At 53.7% G+C, this 14,467-nt stretch overlaps 1 protein-coding gene and 1 long non-coding RNA gene across 5 annotated transcripts in view; one reads left to right on the forward strand and one right to left on the reverse strand.

The window, feature by feature from the left end:
* MAPKAPK2 (MAPK activated protein kinase 2) overlaps positions 1-12,641 on the reverse strand; it is a 47,962-nt gene extending 35,321 nt beyond the window's left edge. Inside the window, exon 1 of one of the 4 annotated variants that reach the window (XM_057508036.1) lies at positions 12,026-12,641. In XM_057508036.1, the coding sequence (XP_057364019.1) occupies positions 12,026-12,316 (291 nt within the window). In that variant the 5' untranslated portion in view covers positions 12,317-12,641. The remainder of the gene's footprint in view (positions 1-12,025) is intronic. The other 3 variants (XM_057508037.1, XM_057508038.1, XM_036909799.2) reach the window with 3 other exon arrangements.
* On the forward strand, positions 7,189-11,342 carry LOC118924727 (uncharacterized). Its single transcript, XR_008999429.1, has 2 exons — positions 7,189-9,768; positions 9,952-11,342. It is a non-coding gene; the product is annotated as an uncharacterized LOC118924727 (long non-coding RNA).
* Positions 12,642-14,467: the final 1,826 nt, after the last annotated feature.

The raw sequence follows: 14,467 nt of genomic DNA on the forward strand, positions 1-14,467 counted from the left end.
GATCCCTCCCACGCCGAGGAACCCGTGTCTCTGTGCCCTGACCCCACACTTACCCACCATCACCTCCTTGCACCTCTTGCTTCATGCGTAAAACCAGGAATCAGACCAGCTGGCCCACCTCTGTCAGTGTCAGGTGGGGGTGTGTATGAAAGGACACAATCCAGATTTTGGGGGGGCAGTTTCTTTCATTCCTTTTATATACACATAGGTGCTCACTCCTGTAAACTATAAATTCCCAAAGGCAGGGCCCACATCTTGCACTGTAGTAATTTGCTCAAAATAAGCATTCCATAAATATTTGATGATGAAATGAATCACCAGATCAACTAAGTACTGTGTTATAATGGAGCCATGAAAGAGCTAGCAGAGAGGTGGTGCTGTGAGCTTGGAAGGCTCCCAGGCTTTAGAGTTATCTGTGTCCATCGTTCATGGCCTGCAGGCTTTACACTTGCCAGCCCTGACCCCCTCCCTCCAAATACTTCCGCAGCTCATTCAAACTTCTCCTTCTCAGTGAAGCCCTTCCTGACCCCTACACCAAACACACTCCAGCATTCCAGGGCCTCCTTCCCTCTCTTATTTTTGCTCTTCCATACCTCCCACCATCTGACAAACCACACCATTTGGTTGACTATGCTTCGTCTGTCTCTGCCTGCTAGAATGCAGGCTCCGCACCCACAGGAGTTCTTGCAACTGCCTGCTGTGTGCGCTCATGCATCCCCAGAGCCCATAACAATACTCAGCACTTTGTAGTGGCTCAACAAACCATGAATGTTTTGAATTGATTTGAGCATGTTTGAACAGGCTTTCCCTTCTGCAAAATGGGGTCTGTTGGTTTGTAGTAGTATTTAAAGAATTAATAAAAGTGTAAGTCAAACACCTAACACAATGCCTGATACAAAGTATCCGTTCCATTAAAGACTTGTTACTGATCTGGGAAACCTTCACAGTGTAGCTAAATTTTCCACAGTGATTTGAAGGAGGCAGAAGACAGAAGGCTGTTGAAGGCATCAAAATCACCCTGTTCTGATCCATCTTCAGGGAAACTACAAGGGTCATTCTTGGCCCTAATTAACTTTCTTGAATAGCAAATTGCTTTAGATCTCAGGAGGATCAAAGACACCTGAAAGCAAATCCCGCTTAGAAAGGCAGAGGTCTAGTCTAAGTTGCCACCCAGAATCAACCTCATAGCTCTGAGCTCCTCTCATCTCACATAGCAGAGATACTAAAGGGGTCTATACCCAAGGGGATAGCTCTGCCTCGTCTCCCATTCTAGGCTAATCCTACCATCTGGGCCTCCTGATGGCCAGTCAGCAGGGAAGACAGAAGGCAGGCATGGAAGAAAATAAATGTTTAGAAACACTGGTTGAAAGGCAAAATAAAAATACCACAGCCTGGAGAAGGGTGAAAAAAACGGTGGCCCACAGACCGTGGGGACAGGAAGGAGGCTCCCAGCCCCGGGCTGCCTGGAACCTGGCCTGACCAGCTCTTCCCCAGCATCAGGTTGTGTCCTCAGCAGCTGGGGCTGTAGCAACAGTAATAAAGAAAGCCCTTCAACACAGCAGTCCTTTGAGACCAAGTCTGAGCCCTCTGATTTACAAATGAAGAAACTGGGTGAGACCCTGACACATCCTGCGAGCTGCTGAGGACCACACGGCCGGGGCTCTCAGACCCCAGTCCAGTCCTATTTCCCCTGTAAGTCGGTGGTATGGGGGCAAGGGGCCCCACGAGGTTCAAACCTCTGACCTCAGTCACAGCAATGTGGAGCTCAACACTGGTCCTCTTGAAACACTCAGGAGCAAGGCCAGCAGACATGTCGCCCTGGACCCCATCCGTGCATCGCTGCTGTGTCTGGAACTAACTAGAAGTTGCCAAGAGCTGTAGGGGAGCTGGCAAGTGTTACATCCGTCCCTCCCTCCATTAAAGTTCCTCGAGGGGCAGAAGGGTCATTTCCACGGCAGAACAGGAAAAGGAGGGGCTCTGGAACAGGGAGGAAGAGGAGAGGCATTAGTGGGAAACTGTGGTCAGGGCTCTTACAGGAACGAGGACTCCGTTAGCCGAAACAGAAGGTGCCAGCTTGAGTCAGCAGATCTGAGTGGGTGGAGGGAAGAAATGCCCAGGGCTGTTCTGAGAGTGGCTCTTTAGCAGACAAGAAGGGGGACTGGGACAGACCTTGGGAGACCTTCACTATACCCCTGGCTCAGGCTCAGAGCGCCTGGCCCAGTAGTGTTCCCCTCCCAGAGCTGAGCCGTCCTCCTCAACCCCGAGGACCACCGCTCCTTCCTTCCGTTCTGGTAGGCCACATCCACCATTACGCAGTTATCACACTTTTACTGGGCAGCTAGGTACGACGCACAATGCCAAAACACTCCATGAATTTGTTTTCAATGAGGGCATATAGTCACATGGAAACAGAACATAAAAATAATGAAGATGTGGGTCTTCAAGGAACTTATGATCCAATATCTAGAGGAGCACTTTGCACATGTTCAAAATGGGAAATAAACGGTAAGAGTGTCTTGGCAAGTTTGAGGGGGAGGGACAGGGAAGGCCCGCTTTTGCTGTGAAAGATTTCAGGAAAGTAGCAGCATTTGTTCAGGGCAGAGTAGGTAGATAGGCAGGGCGGGGTGGGGACAGAGGGGCTACATCCCCTGGGCAAAGGTGAGACGGTGGGAGAGCAGAGTCCTATTAAGGGAACACCATATATAAGCCACTTCAGCTGACCTAGAACGTGTATTCAGAGAAAAACAAACTGGGGTCAGATCTGGGAAGGATTTGGAAATCTCCCGTATTCCACAGGCAAAAGAAACCCGCTGAAGAGTTTAAGCTGGGAAGCTACATGATCAGAGCTTTGCTTCAGCCAAACATGCCCGTGCACTCCAAGGAATTGAGGGGGCAAGACCTTCACTCCATGGCTGAGGTTCCCAGGCACCCCCCCACCCAACTACTCTCTACTCCTCCCTTCTCTAATTGCATCTCAAACCCAACTTTGTGTCTGTTAAGAAATCTAAGGAAAGGTGACCAAATGAGTCCTTAAAATCAGGAGAGATGAGATAGGAGAAGGGGCACTCACGCCCCTCTTCCTCCTCCCCAAGAGTACAGGTGACTAGAGCACTGCTGGGAATGGGGATGTGGAGGGCATGGAATCCCTGAAAATCCACACAGGCTCTTGCTTGGGTACCTCGCAATCGGTGGGAACAGAAAAACTCGGCCCTTCTATAAAAGTGAGCACTTACAAAGCAGGTTACTATGCACACCCATTTGTCCCCGAGGCCTTCTACCTTTGGGAGATCTGGGCGCCTGTAAGGAGAGAGGCAGACGAAAGGCACAAGATGACCCCTTGCTACCCTCACGAGGACGGCGGAGCAGACCGTGCTCCAGGCTCCAAGGTACACATGGTCTCTCCACCAGTCCACCTGCATTCCTAGGATGCTCTGAGTTCCACACATGTGGCCTCGAATGCCCAGGGCTCCCCCTCTTCCTCCCCACCTCCCACAGCCCTTTGAGCTCCAGAAGTCAGGCACCTCAAGCAGTCTGCAGATCCCTCACTTAGAGAGGCTTCCCTTCGCAGCTCCCGTGAAGGCCTTAGCAATCCTACTAGCCTTCCTCTGAGAACTACAGAAGCCGGTAAGGAGATGGGATGGGGAGAGAAGAAAGGGTTCAGCTTACTCCAAGGACAGGGGCTCCTTCTGCGGAAGTTAAAAATAACTCAGCAATGGACACCCTGCTCCTCCCCTCCCAGGCCGATGGGCCTTGGCAGATAAATCTCTCCCGGCAGGGGAAGTGAGGCCCCAGGGGGACAGAGGGGAGAAGGCAGTCCTGGAGACACGGTCTGGGCATGTAACTGGCTGAAGGCAGAGGGTCCCCCAAGTCCTACCTCAGCTCCTATCACTCCCCCCACTACACCCCTTCTTCCAAATAAATTCTAATCCAGAAAACAGACCCAGAACCCTCCTGTGACGTGGTCAGTACTGACACCTGTCCAGGGATTAGAAAAATCAGAAAGAAGAGAATGCCACTGTCCAACTCAAAGAATACTCTGCCCGGTTTCTGTCAGTTAAGCAGGTCCCCCAGCGACCTGAACCCCTTTCCTCCAGGAGCCATGGGCAGTAGGGAACAAGGCCACCTCAACAGACCCCAGTGGAGACAGATCACCAATATCCCTGCACCCCCCCACATCCCCCAGTCAGGAGGCAGCAGAGACCCATGCTCTCAGTGACATCCTGCAGGTGGCTGAGCTAGGAGGGCCGGGAGGCACGGGGGGGGGGGGGGGGGGTCAGACATGGCCTGACTTGGGAAGGAGGCCCCAAGAGGCAGAGCCCAGCTATTCTTGGAAGCCAGCAAGATGAGGTCACCCCTCTGAACGCGGTAACCTGAAGCCCCACACTGCGGAGGTGGGGAGTACAGCTCAGCAGCAGGGCAGGAGTCCTCGGGCAGACAGCGTGCTGGGTCACAGGGCAGTCGGGGTGACGGCCTGGGACAGCCTCCTGCAGGGCTCTCCTCCTCAGCCCACAAACCTTCGGGCCAGGCAGCCTGCTTGCGGGTGCAGCCTGAGGGAAGCCAGACTGAAGGGAGCGCAGCGATGAATCTGTGCAGCCCTCCACCTGCCTCTACCCCTTCCCCTAACAGGGCCTGGGCAAGGCAGCCCACAGAGCCTCTGCACACATACATCTGGACACCTGCAGAACCAGTACCAGCCACAGTTTGGCACTCAGAAGAGCAAGTTGGCCCCAAACCACCTACCAGGCTCAAGCTGGAGGAGAAGGGGGCAAATGGGAAGGGCGAGAGTGAAAACAGAAGCGGCTCCACAGCCGGCAGGAAGACCTGGGGCCAAGAGCAGGGCCTGGCTGTGAGGAGGGGGGGCTGCAGCAGGTTTATTTTTAGCTATTGGGACAGAGGGGCTGAGTAAAGTTCTGGGCCCTGGGCAGGAGGCCAGGTTGCTAATGCCCAGTGCGGGCTGAGAGCCTAGGACCAATATAGATGATCGAAATGCAGCAAAGTGGTCAACTCCACCCCCTGCCCTGGGGGACCGGGAAGGTAAGGAGCCCCACGGAGAACGAAGAAGGTAAGGAAGGAGGCAGGCGCCTGTCCTGGGCCTCCTCCTGGGCCCCTCCCCTACCCGGGACTGGAGAGAGTTCACCTCCACCCCAGGCTCCGAGGAGCAATCATCATGGAGCTAAGCCCGCGAGAAGGCATCTACGGTACAGATCCCTCTGTCCCCCTCATCTTCCCTGAGACACAAAGGCTTCCAAAGGTGGCCACACAGCTTCCGCCTGTCCTCACCGCTCTTCACCTCCCAGATGAGTCCTTGGCCATGGAGATGCCTGGAAACGTCCCTCAAATGCAAGATGCCCTTTCACATGACCCTTTTGGACAGCTCTGGCTCCCAGCGGAATACACCCATGGCTTGGCTGGTCTTGGAGGGGAATATCAGTTACAGATAGGGGTTGACCTTGGGGCCCACCCCAGCCCTACCACCTGCCGGTTGCATACAAAGGATCAGAGAATAAAGACCTCAAGAACTCTACATTGCCAGAGGCTGGGCACAACTGTATCCCCTTTCCACCATGTCTCTTCTTCTTCCAACCAAATCCCAGGGCCTGGCACACAGCACCCCACAGCCCAGAGCGCCAGGGCGGAAACCACTGCTTTAGCCTCAAGTGGCAGGAAGAGGAGAGAAGAGACACCAGCAGGCATCGCCCGCCTCCTCTCCCTCCTGAAATCTTAGCCAGCCCCAACCGGAGGGCCGAGTGACACTTGGATGCAAATCCCTGTTTCCTCATCGGCTCTGGGAATCAGTCCCCACCTTCCACCTCAGCACAGCCCTTGGCCTATACTATTCTCTGGGTGAATCAAAAGAAAGACCCATTCGGATGGACCCAGCCACACGCCAAGGCAAAGCCTGACCCTGACGAGTGGACAGCCAGCTAGGTGGTGACCCGCACTCCCTCCTCCAGCCAGGTCCCCTGCGGGGGGCACAGCCCTCGACCAGTCACAGCGCCACGGCCCCTCAAGTGGGAACAGAGCTCCAGATGGGAAAGATATAGAATTCCCCATCTCTACTTGAGCCACCACCACACTATAGGATTCTTCTGATACCAAAAAAAGCATAGACTCACACCTGCACAGCTACACACCAATCCTCTCTGCCGAGGCGCTGGCTGAAACACTTTCTGAGACTTCACACGAGAGAATGAACAGCTGGTCAGTGAGATTATTAATTAACTGGACACAGGCTGCCCTGGAGCCCAGCATTAAGCCTATCGAAAGGGCACCCCTGCGGGCCCAGATCCTGCTGCCGGTCAGATGTGAGGCAGGCAGCAAGCGGTCTTGCCTGCCCTTGGCTGGCACTGCAGCACAGCCTTCCCCTCGCCCTCACTGAAGGCTCAAGGAGGCCAGCAGCCTGACCCTCCGATGGGGGCACTGAGGCCTAGGACGTTGAACTGACCTACTCAAGGTCACACAACTACTTCCCAGGGCACAAAAACTAGACCATTTTTTTGCTTTCTAATCTAGCACATCACCCATAGCAACAGACTCATCTATAAATACTTACACCCATACATATCTTAAAATATGAAATATCAGTATTCCCCTAAAGACTAGAAAAGGCACAAAATCTAATTTGGGCTCATACCTGGTATACATCAGGCTGCCCAGGGGCATGGCCCCTTCTCTTTACCAACATCCCCGTTTATAAGGTGACCTATGTAGAAGGAACCTAGTGACCGGTTAGCAGAGTTCAGTTCTGACCTGCCAGGCCTACAGTCCCAGTCTACTGCCTCTAGCAACCAGAAACCCACAGGAACCCTGACCAAGAGGAGGCCCCAGGGAGCCAGGTCCCGAGACGTGGATGGCTCTGATGCCGACATCAGGTGAGACTGTGAACATACCTCCGACCCTTTCTGGACTGGTCCAGCCTCTTCCCCAGTGAGACAGAAGGAGTCAAGAAAGACGGCCAGGCAGTGCTGCCAGCTGAAAGGAGCTAGGAGGTGTGGCTCCCTCCACCACTGGGCCTTACATCATTACCAAGAGCAGCTTCGGCCCCTTCGAACCCAAAGAACAACTCTGCCCTGTCCACCCACCTCCCTGGAAAGGAACAGTACAGGGCAGAGTGGGGGGAAAAGAGACTGCACGTGACCCTTGGAAGCATCATACACGTCAGACAACCCGGGAAGCAGCCAGGATCGGAGCCCCAGAGGGCGGCCTGGGACCTGAGAAAGGACTCAAAGCAGATGCCGGTGCCCTGCCCTGCCCTGCCTGGCTGACATTCCCCCTGGCAGAGACTTCACACACTGGGCTCTGCTGGTGACAGAAGCTTCGGCCCCTCCCACAACCCCAGGCTTTGGTCAGGGATTAAGTTTGCCTCCAGTGGCCCTGAAGCTGGGCTCCTCCCGGCCTGAATCCCCTGCACCTGCTCTTTAAATGGAATCAATTGCTGATGTCCCAACTCCTCAGCTGCCAAACAGTCAAAGCATCCCAATCATGGATACCAACACCTTCATCCTCAAAGGGTGCCCCGTCAGCTCCTAGACCCCCTCCCAACCTGGCCTGAGGCCTAGAGCTGCTTTTCTGCCCCCTTCTGTCAGTCACTGATCCCGGATCTTGGCAGAAGATTATTCTCAAGCCCCATCAAAGCCTAGAATTCACAAGTGGAAAAAGACCACGAGCAGACCAGGCTTTGATCTGCAGCAGACAGGAGCCAGGGCCACGGCCCCAGTGAGGGACAGGGTCTCTAAAACCAGGAACCAGGCCTTCCCTCAAAAAACCACACACCCCAACCTCAGAAATTCATAACCTTTCTTTGTAACATCCTGTTAGTTTACTCCATGCCCCTCAAATGCTTTAAAGCCTACTTTTTACACAAAGATGGGTCAGGTTCACCACTGAGCCATCAGCCACACTCCCCCTCACTGACCTGCTCCCCAGCTCTTCCCTCAGGACCACCGTCCCCACCTCCTGCACCTGGCAGGGAGCTATCCCAGCACCTTCGGTCCTCACAGATTTCCCTTTCAAAGCTCCTCTATTACCAGCTGCAAAACTTAACGTCTGGACCAGCAAAGTCCAGTAGAACTTTCTATAAGGATGAAAGTGACCTTCTGCACTGTTCAGTTCATTAGCCATGAGCCACATGTGGCCACTGAACACCTGAAATGTGGCCAGCAACAGATTTTTTAATTCAGTTTAATGTAATTAATTCTGATTTTAATAGCCATGCATGGGTATTGGCACCATGTTGAACAATGCAGCCTTACACTACCATTTGTTAATTTTGCCTTCTCCAAATCGGTTTCTTGGCCCCCAAAACTTTAAGGCTGCTTTATATGTCTACCCTCCAATCAACGAAGCATATGGTAGGATGCTTGGCAAACCATCCAGCACCTATAACCACAGTGAATATAAAAGAGGCTGTTTTGGTCAATGAAACTTCTGTTGCTTTGTGATTCCATCCAGGCAAACCCCAGTTTGGAACACTGCCCCTCACCCACTCACACTACCTATCTTGGTCCCTGACAGGTACACAGCACGAGGTGTGCTGGACAGGATGTGGGCTGTACTGTCGGGCATGTGGGAGCTCTTGTGTGTCCCTCTAGCAGCATCCAGACCAACCATGGAAGTTTCTAACTGTCTCCCACTCAGAACACCAAGGAAGCCACATCACAGCGACACTAAGTGACCTGGGGAGGGAGGACTGCTGGAGAATGGAAAGGAGATGAAACCTCAGGACCTTGTTTTTTCCAATGCAAGCAATGGAAAGGTAAACAGAGATAAGTTATGACAACATTCTATATTTTGTAGCGCAATAACGTGCTTCACTTAATCAGACTCGCACAGCAGAGAGGGACAGCAGGGACAGCTTTAATTAAATTTGTTTAGCTGATACCTAACAGTCACCATGACACAGTGAGGCAGGAAGCAGCTGAACGACTCCGCAAGAAATATGATCCATTGCCACACAGCTGGGTTGACGACCAAAGAAATGATTAATAGAGTTCCAATTTCTTATATAAAAAATACTACTAATAAATAAGATTTCTTTCAAAAAGGAAAAGGGGTGAGAGTGGTTAAAAAAAAATGCTTGTTACCATACATGCAAGAGTCATGGACATGCTGAGTCGGTTTATAAGCTGCCCCTCCAACTTTGGGTGTTACTGCTGGGGAGGAGATAAGTACCCACCCAGCACCCAGTTGCTGACAGTCGATGAGGGCCTGCACAGAGTGGCTCCTGGGGCTGGAGGGGCTCTGGAGAGCAGCCAGCCCCAGGCTGGAGCCTGCTGATGTCACCGCAGTTACCAGGTGGAAGAGGCCTGACACGGGCAGTCAGGCGTCCTGGGTTCAAATCCGGCTCTGCCCAGGACAGGCCTATGTCACCTTAAGTGAGTCTCTGCTCCGGGCCTTGGGTTTCTCATCTGCAGAATGAGGGGTCTCGATGAAATGACCTCTACAGGGCCTTCCATTCTGACTGTAGATGAGAATGACTCAGAACTCAGCAAAAGCAGCCGGGAGAGATGGCGAGTGAGGCCGCAGTCCCCGCCAAAGGCACGTTAGCTCTCAGAGTGGAGATACCAGCAGGGCGCCTGGGCAGCCACCACCTCCCATCAACTCCCAGAGCTATGAAATAGCAAATGTCAGAACTCCCCTCAACTCCCCTAAACCTTCTCCTTCAGGCATCTTCCTGATGGGGAGCCCATCCAGCCTACATCTTCCTCCCTTGCTCTACCATCAAACACTCTTGGGTTAGAAAATCATCTCGCCACTCAGCACCTAAGGGTAAGTCAATCAACATTCAAGATCTAGAAATCTCTTCGGTGTGCATCTCCAGAACATGCTTCTTTGGGCCAGCTTCTCCCTGCCCCCGCCCGCCAAGCTGTAATTACATCTTAGCCAATATTTGGATATGCAAATGGTATTGACATTACCATCTGTCTCTCACAGCATCCCTTTCTTCCTCAGTTATTAAGTTTTTACACAAAGATGTGTGGGAAATCTACAATTTAACAGTTGAGTCAACTTACAAAATCTGGGAACAAGCTGCCTGTCAAAACAGCCTCTGACTACAATCTTCACCCACTTCTAACCTGAGAAGGATAAACTGTGAGTGTTACTTAAAATACTGCTGGATTTTTCCTTTCAGAATTATTCAGAGGGGGAAAATAGCCAAATCTCTCTCCTATTAATTAAAACAGAAACACGAATTGCCACCCAAAAGCATTTTAGAATGTGGTTTTGTGTGTCATTAAATAAAATGAGGAGCAGAAGTTGAGAGCTTTTGTTTTGAAGTCTGTATACAGTATTCCAACTACCCAAGCGAAAGAGCAGCCAGTGTCCTCAAACTGCTGTTGGGTGAAGGCAGATGGCGTCTCAGAGGGAACAGAAAACTCTCCCAAAGAAAACGTCTGTCACTTCCCCAACAATACAGGTTAACTGCGGTTATTAAACAGTATTCACTCAACTCCACTCGCCAAGGTCATAAACATGGTCAAACAACTACCCCTTCTCCCTGCCCCCCAGTTATGAGTTATGGGGAAAAAGCGGTTTAAAGAGCAGATATTACAGTGTTCAAGATACTGGTATATTCCTTCTCCTCTGTCAACACTAAACAACCCAAAGCCCGCAGCAATACTTAGAAACCAAAGAAATGTGGCGGTGTTGGGGTTTGCCCAATGTGCAACCCAAAAAGAGGAAAGCAGAAAGAAAATAATTTCTGAGGCTTTGAAATCTGTAAGTTGGACCTACTTGCCCTTTACAACCCCGAAGTACCAGGGTTCCATTACATCTAATTATATATTCCAACAGTTCCACCCGTATGTGAAGTTCTGCATTAATTGCTGAAATACAGCGAGTCAGTGAGGATTGAGGGGGATGAGAAAATACAACACAGGAAGTATTTTTCTCCTCCTCCAATCATTAAGATACCTCGGGGGAAATAGGCGTGATGTGTCACCTTTAGAGATGTGGTTTGATCTGAAACTTCCCTAAGGGGAAAACCTTCTTAGTGACCTCGAACACTGGCTCAAACTGCAGTGGGACCCACCCATCTGATCAGATCTCCAAGTCCATTCTGTTTAACTTCTCACTTAAATCCCCATATTCCTCCACCACACCCCCTTTAAAAAAAAAAAAAAGAGGTTGGGTTTCCCCAGCTCAGGGATAACGCTCGTGTTCCCCCTGTCGACCAATCGCCCAGGCCCAGGGCTCAAGTGGCCACCTCTGATTTGCGGGATCAGCGCGGGGCCACGCCGCGGTTTGGAGAGCAGGCTTACAGGGATCAATGGAGCTACGGAAACAGCAGGCAACGCCGGGAGCCTGCTGGCCTCCCATATGGAGCCTCACCGGCACTGAAGGTAGGAGGGGGCCTGCTCTCGGATCAAAACAATCCCAACCCTGCGCGTAGAGGGCAGCGTCCGCGCGGAATCTCCAGCCTAGCACCTCCCGGGCCCTCGCGTCCCAAGGCGGCACGGCAGCGCTCACGAGGCCCAGGGAAGTGAAATCACACATTCCGGCTCCCAAATAAGGAGCGAGGCTAAATAAACCTCTGAGATCCGACTTCTCCAAACCAACCGACCAACCAGCTCAATGAGTAAGGGGCCTTTTGTGCCCGCAGAAAGAAAAGGAGGGAGGAGACGGAGAACCACAGGCCCCGATAATCGCTTCCTCGAGACGGGTGAAATTAGCAGAAGTGGTCCCAAAGCCAACCGTTGCGCCTTGGCTGGATCCGGCTCAAACCCCAAAATGGCAGAGTCCTCACGAGGGCTCCCCAGTCCCCGCCACTCACACCCGGAGGTGACCGGAAACATCTCGGCGGCGCGGTCTGCGCGGACCTGACCCCCCTGCCCGCCGCCCCCGCCGCGCGGAGCACCCCCTGGTCGGGACGCGAGCTCCGCCGCCGCCACTCCTCCGCGGCCCGGACGCCCGGTCCCAGGACAGGGTCGGTGCGATCAGGCTGAGACTGCACCTCTCCGGCTCCGGAACGCTGGGGCGCCCCGGGAGCCCCCTCTGCCCGTCCTCCCCGCTCCCCCAAACCTACTTTTAGGGCGAATTTCTCCTGGGTCCTCTTGTTGAAAATCTGCAAAACTTTCCCGTTGATGCCCAGTCCCAAGACCTGGGTGGTGACCTTGTAGTCGTCGATGATGGCGTTCTTCTTGATCTGCAGGCTCGACTTGACGTGGAACTGGGGAAACTGCTGCGGGAGCTGCGGCGGCGGCTGGGCCGGGGGGTGAGGCTGGGCCGGGGCGGGGGTCTGCTGCTGCTGCGGCGGTGGCGGCGGCGGGCTGGGGAACAGCACCGGCGGGGTCTGGCCTTGGGAGTTGGACAGCATGGTGCCCGGAGACGCGGGAGCAGAGGCGAGAGGGCCCGCGGCCGCCCCCTCCTCCGGCTCCGGACGGGGTCCCCGCCGCCCCCCGCCCTGCTGCGAAGTTCGCTCCGGGCTGGAGCCGGCTTCCCTGCCCCGGCCCGGCTCCAGGCTCGGCGGGTCGCGGGACTCCGTGGGTCCTGCCGCGCGCCGCAGGCGCCCACCGGCCCTGCTCCCTCCCTCCCTCCCCCCGGGGGCCTGGCACTCGGTGGAACGCGGGGCGGCGGGGGCCCGGCCGGGGGGAAGCGGCCGCGCGCGACAATGTACCCAGCCCGAGGGCCGGCGGCCGCGTCACAGCCTCGTCTGCGTCCGGGGCCGGTCCTTAAAGGGGAGGGCCGGAGGAGGCAGGGCTTGGAAGGCGAGGCGGGGCCCGGGAGGCGTGGGTGTTGGGGCGGGGCTTGCCTTAAAGGGGAGGACGCGAGGCCCTGAAGCGCGGAGGGCCCCGGCAGGAGTGGAACGGCGAGCTGCGGGACCCGGTTGGGGACCGAGAAATTCTAGTTCTTAATCACTCAGGGCCACGCAAAGGGCGGGGGAAGGCGTCCGAAAGTAGCGGCATCATTCAGGTAACAAATTCACTTTTCTCCAATTGCCTGGCTCTACCGCCAATTGGGAGCGGGGCTCTATTTTGATGGAGAGACCTGGCTGGGGAGTATGAGCGAGATGGGACCCCAGGGGTGAGCTGGAGGCCGCTCATCCTAGGACTGGGTGTGAGGCAAATATTAAATATTTTAACTGAACATTTCCCTCTGAGCTTTGCATTTATTTTCTCATAAATCTATTATTTTTCGGTAAAGATGTACTTTTGTGTAACGATGAGCAAATTAGTCACTATTCCTTTGAACTTGTTTTCATGTAAATTAGCTTAAAAGGGCTGCAGGGCAGAGGAGGTTAGATTGACATTCGAACTGCCTGCATTTGGGGAGCCTTCCCCACAGACTGGCTCTGTGATCCTGAGCAAGGCTTTGCACCTCTCTCAGCAGGAAAAATAGAAATACCTTTTCGTAAAATTGTGTAGAAAGTTAGATAAGACGATGTCACAGAAGGGAAGGTCTGGGGAGTAGGTTCTGATTTCCAATATGGAAAAGTTAGTCCCTGAACCTACAGCCCCTAGGAGATGCGGGTGTTTTTGAAGAAGCCAAGTGCTAGCCCAGGTTAGGCCATGTCTCCGAGGAGGATACCAAGAATCTAGCAGGACCCATAGCCCAGTCCTTTGGGGATGATCATCAAATACATCCTTGCTGACCTGCCCAGCGTCTGATAACAGAACACTTGAGAAATAAAACAAAGAAACCAGACAGGCGAAGACAAAACCTCCACCTAATTATTGATAAGGCCGAATTAATGATGGGCCTTGACCTATGGCCACACATGGCCCCTAATATGCACTCCCCACAACACTCCAGAGACCCCTTATCTGGGGAGACCCAGCTCAGGGAGGAGAGAAAGAAATTTCCCAAGAACCAGAAGCCCTTGGGGCCTGAACCCAGGCAGTGAAGGCATGAGGCGAGAGGGAAGGTAGGAGTCACCTCCCAGCACTGCCCGGTCCCCAACAGGCAGGATCAGTCCGGATCAGTCCAGGGCCCAAGGAGAGAAATGGTTCTGAACACAGAAATCCACTCTTTTCCATCAGCGGTTATTTAGTGTACAGCTTGACTGTACAGGTGCCACGTCGGCCCTGCGGTGGTGGATAGTGTTAAGCTATGGGGAAGCAGACAGACAGGTCCAAGCCGACAGCACTAGAGAGTGGCACAGCCCTGAGCCTGGGAGCTGAGCAGGAGGGATTGGCCTCTGGCAGTGACCGTGGCCAGCCTCCTCTTGACCTACAGATTGGATGCAGGTAGAAGGTTCCCCCAATCCCCTGACTCTTCAAAGACAAAGGATCTGCATAAGGCCACAGAACTTAGAAGACACCTTTCCCTCACCAGTTTTATGTTATTGCTGTCACTTCCCCAGGCACACGGGGGAGATGCCCAAGGACTGAGAATGGCACAGGCAATAGGAAGGTGGGAAGTTACAACTGTCAGTCCCTTTCTCAGTCTGGGGCTGCTCAGGGCACTGAGTTGGTGTCCCTCCCGCCACCCCACCCCAATCTCGCCCAGCAAGAAGCTGGTCACTGGG

Source organism: Manis pentadactyla, chromosome 9 (assembly GCF_030020395.1).
Source record: "Manis pentadactyla isolate mManPen7 chromosome 9, mManPen7.hap1, whole genome shotgun sequence".
Lineage (NCBI taxonomy): Eukaryota > Metazoa > Chordata > Mammalia > Pholidota > Manidae > Manis > Manis pentadactyla.